At 43.4% G+C, this 16,816-nt stretch overlaps 1 protein-coding gene across 5 annotated transcripts; it reads right to left on the bottom strand.

Annotated features, from left to right (window-relative positions):
* Window positions 1-305: 305 nt before the first annotated feature.
* Window positions 306-16,809, bottom strand: LOC310714213 (histidine--tRNA ligase, cytoplasmic-like). Of its 5 annotated transcripts, none has more exons than XM_083519443.1 (14): window positions 16,688-16,809; window positions 14,862-15,075; window positions 13,103-13,186; window positions 12,568-12,687; window positions 9,036-9,131; window positions 8,072-8,197; window positions 7,728-7,835; window positions 7,474-7,572; window positions 7,105-7,198; window positions 6,696-6,823; window positions 6,367-6,606; window positions 3,497-3,613; window positions 3,055-3,201; window positions 306-2,909 (listed from the first exon to the last, which is right to left on the bottom strand). In XM_083519443.1, the coding sequence occupies exons 2-14, from the start codon at window positions 14,964-14,966 to the stop codon at window positions 2,853-2,855; spliced, it is 1,521 nt and encodes a 506-aa protein (XP_083375569.1). In that variant the 5' UTR covers window positions 14,967-15,075; window positions 16,688-16,809; the 3' UTR covers window positions 306-2,852. The 5 variants fall into 5 exon arrangements, with proteins under 5 accessions (XP_083375569.1, XP_083375571.1, XP_083375570.1 ...); XM_083519445.1 differs by having other exon boundaries at window positions 16,560-16,714; XM_083519444.1 differs by lacking the exon at window positions 16,688-16,809 and adding an exon at window positions 16,547-16,679.
* Window positions 16,810-16,816: the final 7 nt, after the last annotated feature.

Raw genomic sequence — 16,816 nt, 5'->3', positions numbered from 1 at the left:
TAACATCAATGGAGCTCAATGGAGTTTTTTTTCAATTCTGTCCTGCAGGATTTACTGTAGTTAACAGGTGGAATCTAGGCACATTAATGTGAAGTAAATTCTGCTGTGTTCCATGGGGCTTAGAACTGAAGATGAAAGTGAGCTGTTTCGGTGGAATGGCCATAAATTTCAGACAGGTTGCTCCGTGTGAAAATGTCCATGCAAGTCAGCCCGCTTGGGCGTAACTTGATAACATTTTATTAATTTTCAAAAAACAAAAAACCACAAATAAAAAACAAAACAAAATCAAAACAAAATAAAACAGATTGACTTCCTCCAAGTCCCTTCCTTGGTTCCTTTATTAATCAACATACCACACGCCCATTGTTAAAATTGAAAACCATTTAAATTACCTATTGCCCATTCATATCAAAATTACAAGTAGTCCTAAAACCCTGCTAATGTATTAACCTGTGTACAATGTATTGTATATATGCAATAAACATCTTCCATTCTTCCTTAAATTCATTGTAGTCTCTTCCTCTTAGTTTGTCAATTTTGCCATTTCAGCCTATTCCATTAATTTAACTTGCCAATCTTTTTTAGCTGGGGCATAACTTGGTGACATCAAAGAATAGCCCATCATCAGAGAAACAGAGAGACATTTTTTTTAAAAAAAAACACCTACAGAATTATTTTATTTTTAAGTGAATAGTCCTTTTTTAAAAAAATAAAATACATGAGCAACCTTTACATTTTATAGGCTCATCATGCTCAGAGAATGTGGAGACTGTACCAGAGAAGAAAGTGTGCAGGCTTTATGGACTTTCTCTGGGCTTGATATGAGGCTGCCACTAGATTTGTATTTATTTGTGTGCATGTATCACAGTTAACCTGCATTACAGTTAAATTTTCTGCTATATACAGGAGTGCATGATACAGACAGTGGCCATTTTATGTATTTCTGGTATGTGTGCAACTGTGCACATGTGCATCGTGCCAAACCTGGAAATGACCTGAAAATGCCACAAAACATCACAAAAGGGGGTGGGATAGGACGGGGACAGGTGAGACAGCATTATGTGGGCCCCCCCAATGCGTATGGGGGTCCGGTACGTAACCCTCGTGCAAATCAGCTACTGCCTGTACAGTGGTACCTTGGTTTAAGAACAGCTTAGTTTATGAACAACTTGGATTAAGAACGCTGCAAACCTGGAAGTCTGTTTTGGTTTGTGAACTTTGCCTTGGAAGCAGAACATGTTCCACTTCCTGCTGAGTGTGTTCCATTTGTAAATTGAGTCCCCCACTGCTATGGGAAAACATGAATTGGTTTAAGAATGCTTTGGTTTAAGAACGGATTTCCAGAACGGATTAAGTTCATAAACCAAGGTACCACTATACAGTCATACCTTGTTTTGCGACCGGGATCCATTCTGGAGCCCCGGCTGCTATCTGAAAAGGACGAAGGGCAAAGTGCCGCATCTGCGCACGCACATGGAGCAGTTTGCACTTCTGCACATGCGTGAAGCACTATTTGGTGGGCCTGCGCATGCGGCAAACCCGGAAGTAACCCGTTCCGGTACTTCCTGGTTCGCCGCAGACGTTTGCTGGAATGGACGCTAGACGAGGTGGACATTCGCGGAGGTATTACTGTACAATACTCAGTAAAAGTTAGCTACAATAGTAGCAATGACAAACTTCTCCACTAAGGGGATTTTCATTATTATTATTATTCAATGTCATTAAGAACATCTAACTGTACATTATACACAGTATAATTTAAATACTATTTATATACAGTAGATATATATATAGATATATAGTAAGTCATATGCAGAGTAGGCCTACTGCAGTTAATGAACTTAATTCCATTTCTTTCAATGGGGTCACACAGAGCATGGCTAACATCGGATATCACACTATTTTGGTTGTTCCAAGAGACACGGACAACTGTGGAGCACATTGTCCTAACTAAGGCTGTTGTTGTTTTTAGAGGGGGGGAAACTAAGGCTGCAAGTTTCAGTATTAACTATTCAAACCCTTCTGTGTGAATGCAGAATTCACTATTCCCTTTCATTCAGTTCAATGTGGCACAGTCCAGTGCGTAGGTTTTCTGTGGAGTGTTTGCAAAACAGAAAGGAAGAGCACCTGTAACACATTTAATGTTGCTTTTTCTGTACTCTCCAACAAAGACAAAAGAAAGAAGTTTTGCTTTTTGCCAGCTTAGGTTCAGGTAAATAAACCTGTTATATTTAGATACTATCAGGACATTAACTTGCTGTCAAGAGTTTTGTCCCTCTAAACTGGTCGTGAAATCCTAATATTTTGCCTGTTCAGGAGAAATATTCTGATTTCACATATAAAAGTAGAAGTAATTAAATAGAAGACGTAATTCCTGGTTGCTGTAATATCAGATGCTATTCCTGTACATTTTCATTGTGATTTAGTTATGCAATATGGATGTAAGAGCAAATTCATGCTGGTTAGAAATTGGCATCAGTCATTGACTGCCACTATTGGTTTTAGGGTCAAAACTACAATATATTTCCCAGACACAGATGATTTGGATTCCACAAACAAATTCCTATAAAATAGCCTCAAAACCTGGGAATCTCCCAAATCATTATTGAAGGCACAAAAACAGGGTGGAAAAAGGTGGCAACTGAATGCAATGTGAAAACTTGCTTTCACCTTGTAAAATGTTATTTAAAACATTTAGCATTGTTTCATCTGTTCTGTATTCCAAGTTTCTCAAAGGTCCAGTTCTTCAAAAATGCTGAATAACTCCAGGTGGCTTTATGGACCAGCAAAATTCTCTGAGGGCACACAGCTGCCAGATTTAAAAAAGGGAAAAGAAAAGAAATGAAAGGGTTCTATTTTTCCAATCTCTTCTTGATCTCCTCTATGAAATTCTCCTTAGGAACAATGATCTGAAAAGCAGATAGAGAACATGGGATTAGCATAATTTATCAAAACTAATTATCTTCCACTGAAGGAAATTCAAACTATAAACTTTTTTTAAAAAAAATGAGTGACAGATCAATGGATTCTGGTAGCCTCCTTTGAAGCACTAACCTCTTTCCTGCTAGAGACATCCCGAAGTTTCACAACTCCATCTTTCTGCTCCTCTTCCCCTATGATGAGAACAAGTGGGATCCCATTTTTTTCACAGTACTGAAGCTGGTCCAGAAGTTTGGGGTTTTTCTTATACAGCATCTCTGCCTGAAATAAGTGCACAGTGACTGGAAAGTTAGACATTCACACTGTGTGTAGCATGTAGTAGCAAGTGAACTGCCCAGATATTTATTTGAATCATTAGCACTACTATATAGGCTTTCTACCAAATCAGAGGCTGATGCTGTCCCTAAATTTCAGGTCTGCATCAAGCATGAAACAGACTGGAGGGCCTGGTTATGACCTTATTCTCTGAGAAGGCTCTCCCACTTCCTTGTACTTTGGACTCAAATAATACCAGCTTCTAGAAATGCAACAGTATAGCCTGACTCCTCAGTGTTACCTTGATGCCAGCACCCCACAGTTCAGAGATGAGCTTTATTCTCTCCGCAAGGAAGTTTTTCTGAGCAGCTGCCACCAGCACTTCCGTCTCTGTTGCGCGGATCTTCTCCTTGGACATCTGAAGGGGGAGCAGGGACAGAACTCATCACAGCAACTGGAACCTCATTACAGTATTTACCAATCAAGCCACAACTCAGTTCAAGTCTTTGTTGAGACCTGGAAATTGGTCCTAATAAATGCACTCTAATAATGCGACTTTTGTACTTTTTCCAATGAAGTTTAGTTTCACCTCTAATTTTAAGAAGTTGGCCATCCGTACTTATCTAAATTCCAAAATATGATTAGGTATACAGCATACTAAAATTAAAAAGATAAAAGAGGAGAACTAAAAGCACTGATGCGGTCACATTTTGTTGTGGTTGTTGGTATTCATCTGTCTCGAGAGACAATGGAGTGTGCCTCTGAGGATGAAGTCAAACCACTGCGTTAGCACCACCAAAGTGACCTCTCTGGGAGTGCAAGCCTGGGCAATATTTATATGAAGGGCCTGGGCTGCCCAGACAACAAGACTCTCCTCTCAGTCTCGCTGACATGGGCCAAAGGAAAGCAGAGCATGGCACCAGCTTGGCTGCAGGAATTGCCAGAAGGTGGCATACAAGACACCATCCAGCCATCTTAGGGACTCCACTCTGGATTTGCGTAGGGTTTATTCTTTAGCCTTTGCTTTCCCCAAATATATCCCACAAGGCAGAGGAGGTTTAGGATCAGAGTTTTTCTTCCCCTAGATGGGCTACCTTCCCAGGTTGATGAGCCCCATCTGCCCCTCACTTCCTTCTACAGCATGTGCACAATGCCTTCTTGATCACTGGACCCACTATTGGTCTCATCCGCTCAATCTGCCAGAGCCTGTCTTTGCATGCCGAGAAAGTCCCTAGCTCACTGAGGGTTTGAGACCCATTGACTACCCTCACCAGGTTTAGCCAGCCATTTGAAGTCGTTCCCAGGGTGTGGCTGCTGTTGCATGCTGACAGCTTCTGGGAGGCACAGATGAGAGCTGAGTCCCCCAACAGAGGTACTACCCTTCCCCTAACACCCAGCAAAAACATCAGCATACAGCATGGGTAGGCAAACTAAGGCCTGGGGGCCGGATCCGGCCCAATCGCCTTCTAAATCTGGCCCATGGATGGTCCGGTAATCAGCGTGTTTTTACATGAGTAGAATGTGTGCTTTCATTTAAAACGCATCTCTGGGTTATTTGTGGGGCCTGCCTGGTGTTTTTACCTGAGTAGAATGTGTGCTTTTATTTAAAATGCATCTCTGGGTTATTTGTAGGGTATGAGAATTTGTTTTCTTCTTTTTTCTTTTTTCAAAATATATTCCGGCCTCCCACAAAGTCTGACAGTGGACCAGCCCCCTGCTCTAAAAGTTTGCTGACCCCTGACATATACACTGTTCATGGAAAGCTGAAGCCACCTAGACAATTTGTGTACTGGGAGTAATAAATAGCATGAGCTTAAATCATCACAGTCTACATCAATTGTGAATTCAGGGTGGCCTGCAGCAGACCACCTCCTCAGCACCAAAATATGGGAGGCAATCGTACTTGTCTCTCTTACAGAGACTGCTGAGATAATGTAGTGACTGTCACTGTCTTTGGGGTCTCTTCAAAAAGATTCAGCAACTGATGGAGAAGTCATCTAATAGCTATTCACCACAATAGCTAAATGGAACATCCAAGTTCCGAGGAAGCATATGAGGCACTTGGGACTGGGAGAAAAAACAGAGAAAGCCACCCCCTCGTGCACTGCTTGTGATTCTGCACAGGCACCTGCATGAATTCTGATGGAAACAGAAAGGACCTTCATCCTGTGACCCTGTCCTGATAATTGAGTTGAGGGAAAGAGATCAACTAAGTAACTCAGTGCTGTATCTGGGGTAGGGCAAATTTCACACAAGTATTTGCCTTTGTGGATTTTTGTTGTAAAGCTACTCTAATACATATTAACCAACCACTTGTTATTTAGTTATTTAGCAAAATCAAGCTAATAATAATAATAATAATAATAATTATTATTATTTATTTACATCGCGCCCATCTATTAAGTGCCAGAAGTTAAGTTGTTTGTGCAGTGTCACCTCTGCGCCGTTCCAAATGCATGCTAGCCGTCAGAGACTTTAAGCAGACAAAAGTACATGCAATGTTTGTGTCTTCTTTCATTGCATAAGAGGGCTGGTATTGGAGAAGTCAAGCAATAGTTCAGTATTGCTTTCTGTTGTCTATTAAAAGATGCAGCCATTCCCTCATGCATTGCTAAAACCCTGCCCTGAATATTTTAGTGGAACTTTCCCCAAGATCTGAGTGCAGTGTTAAATAAGCATCAGTGATTTTGCTTTCCTGCATAAGACAGGAAAACCAGTAGAGCATGGGAGATTTGTACCTCTCCACCAACAAATAAAGTTCATAGAAGAATTAACAGAATAAAAATCAAATAAAAAACAAACCTTGTCAGAAAAGCACCATTTAAAAGAAATAAAACTAGATATAGTGACTTTAAACCAAATATCTGCTTATATTATTTACTGTTTTAAAAGCCTGCTTAAAAAAACTAACTCAAACATTCAAAGTCAGGTTTTGATAGGTCTCCCTTTCTTTCTACTGATAGGAAGGTGCGTTGTATGAAGTTTTCGTGAAAAAGAAGGCATGCCAAGAATCATAATGTATTAAATATTTGGCTTAAATAACACATTCAGGTAATATCCATGGCCAATAGACCAAAGAAAAGGAATTGCTACTTTCTCACTACTTCAGATGACATGTGATATGCAACTCTATCATTTCCTTTCCGATCACACATTAAGAATAAATCTTACCTCAGCATTCCGTTCTAGGATGGAAAAGATCCTTTCAACACCAATGCTCACTCCTACACAAGGCACCTTTTTCCCTTTGGGGTCAAATTTTGCTACAAGTCCATCATAGCGCCCACCGGCAGCCACACTGCCTATCCTGAGAGACTCCTTTGCGTCACTTTGTTGGTGCAGCAGCACAGCCTCAAAGATCACGCCAGTGTAATAATTTAGACCACGAGCCAGACTCAGGTCCATGGTTACCTGCAATGCAGCCAGGAATCTCATTAGTAGGCAAGAGTGAAAGAACGCCAGGAAAAGCCAGAAAGGGCTACTGCAATATCCCAACTCACCTGATCTATGATTCCAAACAGGGTAAGGTATTCAAACAGCAACTTCATGTCCTCCAGTCCTTCTATGGCCTGCTTACTCTGTGATAGCTTTGGATCCTGAAGTAGCTTCTCAATCAGACATATCCCCCCTGCAGGAGAGAAAAAAACACGGTGGAAGAAGCTCCAACTCCAGCAGTCTCCACAACACTTGGTCCATCAATTTTAGTCTTTTTCAAGGCTGCTACTCCTTGCCCAGTCTGAAATGTTTCCATTTCTCTCAACACTAGAGCCAGATAATTCTATGAGCACAGGAAATAGCAGCAGGGCACTTGATCTGCACGGAAACATGCATGAGTTCTCAGCCAGTCTGGCTGTGTCAGACTAGGGATCAAGTACGTACACACTAAATGGTGCCTAAATTGAAACTCACCATGGAGCTGAACATATTCACCAATGCGATCTACAGCATCTGGAGAAATCCCATCCTCTTCAACCATCTCATTTTTCACTTCCTTCCATGTCACCTGTAGAGGAGAGGAGAGAATTAGCTTGGCATATGTTCAACTAAAGCAGTTCTTCTCCTGGCTGATCACTAAAACTTTGCTAGCAATAGACCATTTAAACGGATAGTTTTACCAAGATTTATGTGACAGTGGCATGAGGAATGGCAGTTTGACAAGGCCTAATAATAATTATTATTCCACTTATTTGGTGTATGCTCAATGACAACACAGCTGAGCTGTTTTAAGATGTCGTCCAGGCTTAGCAGATTAAAAAAGAATATTCTTTAACTGTTTACCTTGCCCAGCTTGTCAAGGGTGGTGCAAGCTGTTTCAAATTTGGTACTGGGAACACCACATATTGTAAAGATCCCATTCAAAATACGCCTTTCATTGATCTGGAGAAAAAGAAGAAACATTCTGTAGAAGTCAGACACAGACATCAGAATAAAGTCACTCATTTCAGTATTCCTTTCTTCCACTTTGACTTTCATCCCACTTTCATTTTTCACAGGCTTGTAAGCATAGGCCCATTCTGGCCAAGCTCCCTTACTTTGATGAGGAAATCTCCAAACTGCAGGGCACTTAGGATCTCGTGCATGACCTTCAGACACTCTGCATCAGGAATCATGGGGTCATATTGGCCAGCAATGTCAAAATCCTAGAGCACAGAAGGCAGCAATCAAAATCACAGAAGCAGAGCCTAGGTGTCATTAGCAGAAATATTCAACAAACCACTTCCATCTCCCAGAAGTGCAAGGAAGGCAAAACTTGTATCAGCACTCAACTCTCTTGCAATCCCTCTGCTCCCTCCCTACCCCAGCATGATATTTTGAGGGAGGAAACTTCCATAGTTCTCACTCTCTATCCATAGATGAGAAACCTGCAAATACTTACACATTGGCAGAATTCTCTGTAGCGTCCCGTTGCCAATGATGGGCTCTCACGTCTGTAGACTTTTGCAATGTGATAGCGCTTAAAATGGGAAACTTTGTTCATGGCCAAATAACGAGCAAATGGCACCTGGGAAGCCTTTGTTAAGAAAAATGGTGCGTAGTTCACAGAGCAAGAACAATCTTGTTTTGTCAGCAGTCTTATGGTTGCTATTATGTCACTCCTACTTCACGAATAGCTAGTTGCAGTGCCTTCTGAAAAGCACAAGTTTAAAAGCAGTTGCAGACATGTCTCCGAAAAAGCTGCAGAAGAATATTTCTGAAGAACATATACAATTAGGTGTGTTTCTATGGTTCTCTCACATTAAATGTAGAAAGTATCTTCTCTCACTTACTCACTGTCATTTCTAAATGTATGATAGATCCAAGACAGAAAAAATAGCAAAAACCTAAAACTTGGTAGAGGCAAAGCAAGAAGAGTCTCTCTAGGTAGAACATTTCAAAGTTGTAGCACAAAAGAGGAGATAACATGTTCTGGCTTTGATGTAAGAATCTTCCTAACAAATGGAATGTGGAGCAGCACTTCCCAAAAAGATCTCAACTGTTTTGGAGGCTTTCTTGGGACAAGACACTCCTTAAGCCTAAGGTATGATGCCCTTGCACCATTTAGGGCTTTAAACTTCAACATCAGCATACTTGGTTGTGCCCAGAATCACACTGGAAGCAGGGTAACTGCTTTGATCTTATGTGCTCCCTATAACCACAGTCCAATAAAAAGTGGTAGCTGTCTTCTGAGCCAGTTGCATTTTTTAACCTATATTCAACAGCAATCACTGGCGTGCAGGATACAACATGATCTCCATTCTTCAGGAAGAGGCAAAGTTGCCATATCCTAATTCGACTATCTTACCCAAGAAAGACAGCAACCCCCACTGTAAAGGAGGGTTTCCTATCCTTTGGTAGGATACAGTCAAGTCATAGCGAAGACACAGCAACTCTCCCGCTTGGTCTTTCAGCTCGTAAACCAGCTTTGATTCCTCCCCATAGTGATCAAACAAGAGGTCCTTGAAGAAAAAGAAAACAAAAAGAAACACAGTATATTTTGTCAAGTATGGACCAGTGTTAAATATCGTGGGATATATCATTATGTACCCCCCCCCCAATAATATTTCCTTTTAAGAAAGTTATTCTGTACCTAGCCACAGATAATTCATGCTTTGGTCGTATCTAGACTAGAGTACAGTGGTGCCCCGCAAGACGAATGCCTCGCAAGACGGAAAACTCGCTAGACGAAAGAGTTTTCCGTTTTGGAGGTGCTTCGCAAAACGAATCTCCTATGGGCTTGCTTCGCAAGACGACAATGTCTTGCGAGTTCCTGCTGGTTTTTTTCCTCCCCCCCCCTTTTTCTAAGCCGCTAAGCCGCTTATCAGCTGATCTGATCAGCAGATAAGCTGCTAAAAGCCGCTAATAGCGCTAATCCTTCAATGGGCTTGCTTCCCAAGACAAAAAAACCGCTAGACGAAGAGAATCACAGAACAGATTCTTTTCGTCTTGCGAGGCACCACTGTACTGTAATGGGCTTTATATGGGCTGCCTTTGAAGCATTCTCAGAAATACCATTACAGAATGCTGCCATTAGACTTTTGACTGAGCTGGGTCAAAGAGAACACAATGCCAATTTTGCATGGCCTCCCAGTGGGTTTCCAAGCCCAATTCAAGTTGCTGCTGCTGACCTTTAAATCCCTACACAGCTGGGTCAGGGATACCTAAAAGGCCACATCCTTCCATGGGCAACTTTATATTTCTCCCCCCTCTGAAGTACCCTGAGAGAGTCCTTGGGATCTTTTTAGAAATGGCCCTATTAGGATTTCCTTTCACTATGTTATTTGGAAAGGGATTTGGTGCCAATGCTGTGTAGGCAATTTGTATAGCTTAGTTTTGGGGCTGAGCATCTTCTGCTGGCTGTATCCGTGCTGCTTACCACCCAACAGGTAGTACATATTTTATGACTGATTAGTCCGCTCGACTTCCCAGTGGGGAGGAGTTGCGGTGGACCGCATGGCCACCCACTCCCCCCCTAGGGGCGGGGGACTTTGTCCCCCATTGCCCGGGGGATCCCAGCCACGTCAGAGCCCGGCCAGCCAATCCACTGGCTGGGGCCGTTTAAACCGAGGAGCGAGCCAGAGGACTTCCTCTTTGGCTCGCTTCCTCAATCACCCGCCCTCCCTCCCTATTTTGCAGGTTAGTCAACGGCCTTGCTATGGACTTTGGTTGGTCGCCTTGGTTGTCCGAGGGGCCTGGTAGGAATTTTTCCACTTGGCAAATTGGCACTGGCCACTTGGTTTTTGCCTACCTTGTAGCAGTCGTCACAACTTTGTTAGGGTTGCGGTTAGGCATTGTTTGACCTTGTGTGGAGGAGGGGAGGTGTGGCCATCACCTGCCCCTCCATGCTTAAGGGTATTCCGTTAAAGGAATCCGGGGGTATTGATCTTTTCCGAAGCCCGGCTGGGGGGCTAAGGCCTTGACACGACCCCAACGGGAACACCAGGGGGAGCTTGAGTTGGTTCGCATCGACAGGGCTCCTCCTACCAGTGGCTTACCCTTACTGGACTTTCTGCACCATGGGCAGGAGTCAGATATAGTCAGGTCCAATCAATGCCTAAGCCAATACCGCTCACATTCTGTAATTCAATAAAGCTGTGGCCAAAATTTGCCCAATAACATGAACCTAATATCTGTGTCCTTGTGTGAGTTATTTCCAAAGAGGGGGCAGCTGCGGGGTCTCGACACACAAAACAAAGGGCTGTGTAACATGGAAAGCTGACTTGTGCAACACTGAAATATTTATGCCGAAATATTTCTGAAATATAAACACTGAAATATTTATGCCGATGACACCCAACTCTATCTGTTGATGGATGGCCATCCTGGCTCGGCCCCAGACACACTGACCAGATGTCTGGAGGCTGTGGCTGGATGGTTACGTGGGAGCCGGTTGAAGTTAAATCCTTTGAAGACAGAGGTCCTCTGGCTGGGACGGGACGATATGGGATTGAAGGGGCAACTCCCATCCCTTGCGGGGGTGCAATTAGTGCCAGCACCGTTCGTTAAGAGTTTGGGTGTAATCTTCGATACCTCCCTCTCTATGGAGGCGCAGATTGCAGCTATAACAAAGGCGGCATTTTTTCATCTCCACCAAGCTAAGCAGTTGGCTCCTTATCCCTCTCGCCCTGACCTAGCCACTGTGATCCACGCGACGGTCACCTCCAGACTGGATTATTGTAACTCGCACTACGTGGGGCTGCCCTTGAGACTGACCCAGAAACTCCAGCGGGTGCAGAATGCCATGGCGAGACTCCTTACGGGGTCTTCGCTGTGAGATCACATTCATCCGGTATTATACCAGCTGCACTGGCTCCCGGTGGAGTACAGGATCAGGTTTAAGGTGCTGGTTTTAACCTTTAAAGCCCTATACAGCCTAGGACCCTCGTACCTACGGGACCGCCTCTCCTGGTATGTCCCACAGAGGAACCTACGGTCTGCAAATAAAAACATCCTGAAGGTCCCAGGCCACAGAGAGGTTAGGCTGGCCTCAACTAGAGCCAGGGCTTTCTCGGCTGCGGCTCCAATCTGGTGGAACGCTCTGTCACAAGAGACTAGGGCCCTGCGGGACCTGACATCTTTCCGCAGGGCCTGCAAGACAGAGCTCTTCCACCAGGCCTTTGGTCAGGGCGCAGCCTGACTCCCTCCTCTGGTAATCTGCACAGAATTTTGCTTAACGGTTGCCATCAATTTGATTTTAATTAATTTTATAATGGAATGTTTTTAGAATGTGGGATTATTTGATTGTTGTTAGCTGCCCTGAGCCCGGCTTCGGCTGGGGAGGGCGGGATATAAATAAAATTATTACTATTATTATTATTATTATTATTATTATTATTATTAGCTCTGTCTTTGTAAGAACAGCCTGCTGGATCCGGCCATCTAGTCCAGAATCCTGTTCTCACAGTGGTCAACCAGATGCCTATAGGAAATGTATAGGCAGAACATGGCTTAACTAATAATGATACTGCACAAGAGATGGGGAAGAAGAAAACCTTGTTACATTTATTCAGTGCTTCTTGTTTTCTACAAATGATTGCATGTCCTGTACCAGTGTATACTGGAAGCATTGGAACCAGACCTGAAAGCTCCAGCTTCATGAGAAAGAACAAGTGCATTTCCTATGGCAGAAGCTTTGCTTCATACACTTGTCCTACTGATCTGGATCTAAGTGGCACCAAAACCCAATTGAGTCAACCTACAAAAGTTTCCATCTTTTGCCTAAGGCTTAATCCTATACAGAGTTAAGTTGCTTCAGTTCCGCTGAAGCTAATGGAATTGAAGCAACCTATGTGCAGAATCTCAGCCAGCCTTCAAGAGATACAGGTCAGATGATTTTTGTCAGCCATTAGAGCCAGTTCCATTTCTGAAAGAAATTATCTAAGTGACTGTCCTCACCTTCCGCTCAAACACAGGGGTATCTATTGTTGCAGCTCCATGACGTTTGAAACAGCTGATTATGGTGCTGAAGATTTTTTCTCGAATGACCATCTGCTTTGGGCTGAAATCCCTGGTGCCCTAAGGGTCCAGGCAGAGGAAAAGGTGGGGGGTTAGAAGAGATCTTTTTAAAAGGAGGGAAGTGCTGAATAAAAATTACACAGTTATAATAGTAACAAGAGCCAATTATTGAAGGGCTTCCAGATGCGTCAATAGTTGAATACTAAATATTTGGATGGATGCCCAAAAGCTCCAAATAAGAATCAAGTACAGCTAAAAATAATAGAAAGTGATTGGGAGAACAAAATTGAACAAGCAGCAGATTAAGCTTTTTAAAAAGCTGCATGCTCTATGGGAAATGGCTGGATTGTGCGGAGGATGATGTACAGCTTGTTCCACTGCAGGGAGGACTAGAGCCAAACACCCCTTGAAGGGGACTCTGGGAGAGGAAGCAGAACACAGAAGACCCAGATGGGTAGCTGAAGTGCAGAATTACTTTGGCAGTTTTTATAATCACGTTTCCTTTTTCTGTAGCAGTTCCCAGCTGTGACGATGGCCGATTTATGACATCTTCAATCACCTGGAAAATAGTAGAGCAGGTTCGATAAAACGGACAAGACTGAACTGTTACTGTCACAAAATACAAGCACAGGGTTCAGTGTCTGTGTTAACATTTGTACATTTCATTCTATAGAAATTTCATTAAAAGTATTCTAGGTTTTAGTGGGGACCTAGAAAGCAGGTAAGTGATAATATTTGTCTCTAAAGATAACATCCCTCGAAGAGATTTAGTCCATTTGTTGAAGTCCTGAAAACTTTCCTGAGGAGTACATTGTTAACAAGCTACAAGCCTAGGACCTCCTGCTCTTGTGCCTGCTACCTTATCTATTTTCAGCTGAGCTATGCTGATAGATTCACTCTTTACTTACTGCTGTACTGAATCAGACCATTGGTCCATCTAGCACCAATCTATCTGATAGCAATTTCCAAGGCTATCAGACAGACAGAGTGTGCTTTCCTAATCCAGCTACCAGAAATTCTTTTAACTAGAGATGTCAAGGACTGAATGAGGGACCAAACATGTGTGGTAAGGAAGAGCTTCAGCTCTGGGACAGAGCACATGCTTTGCATGCAGAAGTTCCCAATGTCTCCAGGTGGGACTGGAAGAGATCCATGTCTGAAACGCAAGAAAGCCACCACTAGGTTGCTGCAAAGTGTTAACAATACTGAGTTAGATGGACCAATGGTCTGACTTAGCATAAGGCAACATTCAATATTCCCACGTGTGCAAACTATATGCTTTGCCAGCAATTAATGGCATCCCCCAAGTGTTGCAATAGTACAACCTGACTGAAAGAAAGATACTAGGGCTGCAAGAGTGCTTTGTAAATAAAAAAGACACAATGACAAAGAAGATGGCCAAAATAACTATTACAGTGGTGCCTCGCAAGATGAAAAGAATCCGTTCTGTGATTCTCTTCGTCTAGCGGTTTTTTTCGTCTTGCGAAGCAAGCCCATTGAAGGATTAGTGGATTAGTGCTATTAGAGGCTTTTAGCTGCTTTTAGCGGCTTATCTGCTGATCAGATCAGCTGATAAGCGGCTTAGCGGCTTAGAAAAAGGAGGGGGGGGGAAGGGAAAAAAACCAGCAGGAACTCGCAAGACATTGTCGTCTTGCGAAGCAAGCCCATAGGAGATTTGTTTTGCGAAGCACCTCCAAAACGGAAAACTCTTTCGTCTAGCGAGTTTTCCGTCTTGCGAGGCATTTGTCTTGCGGGGCACCACTGTACATGAATACTTTTGCTTGGCTAACATTCGCAATTGGTTAGAGACAGATTTGAGTAAAAAATCAGAGATACAGGTGCCTGACGTAATAATAGAATCATGGAGTTGGAAGGGTCCCTAAGGGTCATCTAGCCAAACCCTCTGCATTGCAGAAATCTTAACTAAAGCATCCGTGACAGATAGTCATCCAATCTCTGCTTAAAAGGAAGGACAGTCCACTACCTTCTGAAGGAGTCTGTTCCACTGACTCTATCCAGAAAATCTAACAACACAGAATCGATCTCAAAAATCCCTAAGATTTCGTGATTCTCAAACAGTAGCAATGCTTTTCTGCACACCCAAGCACAAAAGGAGGAACAATAGACTTTTACCAACACTTACCTTCCTGTATTGCTGTAAATAAGACACTTCAAAACTTAACAACACAAAAATCTAAGAACTAGATGATGAAGCCGTGGAAAATGAAACACACCTGATTTGGGAGATGACTGGAAAAGGCCCGTAGGATGCATAACCGCACTGGCAGGTGCTGACCCCTGCAGGAAGCTTTTGTGAAGAAGGGGCAGATCCAATGCATGGTGGGGAATTTATGCAATTAACCTCAGCAGATGGAGTTCCCCACTGCAGATATTTCAGGTCTTGCTGTGCCAAATAGGAACTTCTTGTATTCTAGTTAGCAATAGACACTGTTGTGAAGTATACAGCATGAAGAAAGGAGAGAAAAGGAAAACTGAATGACAAAATTCCTTTTAGTGGGGAAGTCACATAAGCCATCCATTACTATGTGAATAGGCAAATCCCGAGTGCATTGCTCCTGGAAACGATGAGCGGTTGTTCTTACTAACATGCCCCCCAGGAGATTGGACCTACACTCTTGGATGTTGTGCAGTGCAGCTAAGAAATCTGCTTAATGATTGGATCATTTTACAACATGCTGGTGGTTATGTTTGGACATTTTTATACCATGCTTTCTCCAGAGCTCAAGTACATATGCATAATATACACACACCTTCCCCAAACCTAGAAGAGAAAGGTTAGGCGGTGAAAGGAAATGGCTGCTCCAAGGATCACTTAGCGAGTTCTGTGACTGGCTGGGAGATATGAACCCAGGTCAACTAGGCCCAAGTCTGCCACTTTGGGCCTCGTCACCAGCTCCCCCATTAGCTGAACAGTCCTCACACAGCTGCCCTTTAAGATTGGCCAGACTGAAGTGACAATGAGGTGGGATTTTAGCGAAAATTAAAATGTTTAATCCCCACGTTTTAGCAGATGGGCACAGAATCTGAGGACCAAGAAGGAAATGTTGGTTTGCCTAAGGCAGGGGTCTGCAACCTTTAAGACAAAAAGAGCCACTTGGACCCGTTTCCGAAGAAAAAAACAACTGGGAGCCGCAAAACTCGTCATTATAAAAATAACTTTTTTGTCACTTTTTTAATTATTTCTTTGTTTGACCCCTCAGAATTACTCCTCCTCATAGAAATAAACGTTAAATTAACAAGTTACCTTTTTGTGTGTGTGTGTGTTCTTCGCACCGCCCCCATGCGACGTCACAGCCAGTACAGCGCCTGCCACAGTGGGGAGTGTCGGGGCGCACAATGCGCCTCCTCCCCTCACTAGTATCCGCCCCGGAGCCGCGGCAAAAGTGTAAAAGAGCCACATGCGGCTCCGGAGCCGCGGGTTGCAGACCCCTGGCCTAAGGTCACCACCTACTGGATTCATGGCAGATGGGGAAATTTGCATCTCCAGGAACTTATTGATTGATCGAGTTTATTTATATGCCACTTTTCCACAATGAGCTGTTCCATATTACACCACCACCCCGCTGCTCCCCGCCAAGCCCCCAGGATTGGTACATAAATAGAAAGCAAAACAATATATGGGTAGAGAGTTGCTTGTTACAGCAGATTGGGATGGGGATGACCAACCACCTTATAATATGATATTCACATTCCTGATTCTCATCACTATCGCCTCTTTGAATCTGTACACCGCCTTTCTGCGTTGCTGCACACAAGGCGGTTGTCAAGCTGAGAGAAACAGATCAGGCAATGAAGCTCACGCGCCTAATAACAATCCGATCCAACACCAAGTAAGCCGTAATTATTACAAGTCATTTTTAAAAACAACTGGCATAAAATGAAGCAATATTCAACAGACCCTTTGAATTTACCGGTGCGCGACACACTTAACCCTAAAAATACCAGCGAGAAGAAAGATGAACGGAAATTCACTCCCAGAAATTACTACAAAGCATCGCTAAGGTGTCATCGATAAAAACAGCAATATCGGCCCGCTGACCGGCGCTCTGAACGGAGGGAAATGGAGGCCGCGGAGGAAGGGATCTCGGCGAAGGCTGCGTGTGTCACTCTTCAACATCTGCTGGCTCTATGTGCTCGCGGGCGGCCACTTAAACCGGAAGCACTTGCC

The sequence above is a fragment of the Podarcis liolepis genome, assembly GCF_965112155.1.
Source record: "Podarcis liolepis genome assembly, chromosome: 8".
Classification (NCBI taxonomy): Eukaryota; Metazoa; Chordata; class Lepidosauria; order Squamata; family Lacertidae; genus Podarcis; species Podarcis liolepis.
Note: the sequence above shows the minus strand (reverse complement) of the source record. Positions and strands in the feature narration are given on the sequence as shown.

Bases quoted from the DNA above. Each gene is read 5' to 3' on its own strand.
- LOC310714213 (XM_083519443.1), bottom strand. From the start codon at position 14,966: ATGCATTGGATCTGCCCCTTCTTCACAAAAGCTTCCTGCAGGGGTCAG. The intron at 6,824-7,104 runs GTGAGTTTCAAT...TCTCTCCTGCAG, and splicing joins TGAATATGTTCAGCTCCATG to GGGGGATATGTCTGATTGAG. The intron at 2,910-3,054 runs GTTAGTGCTTCA...TCTGCTTTTCAG, and splicing joins ATGTCTCTAGCAGGAAAGAG to ATCATTGTTCCTAAGGAGAA.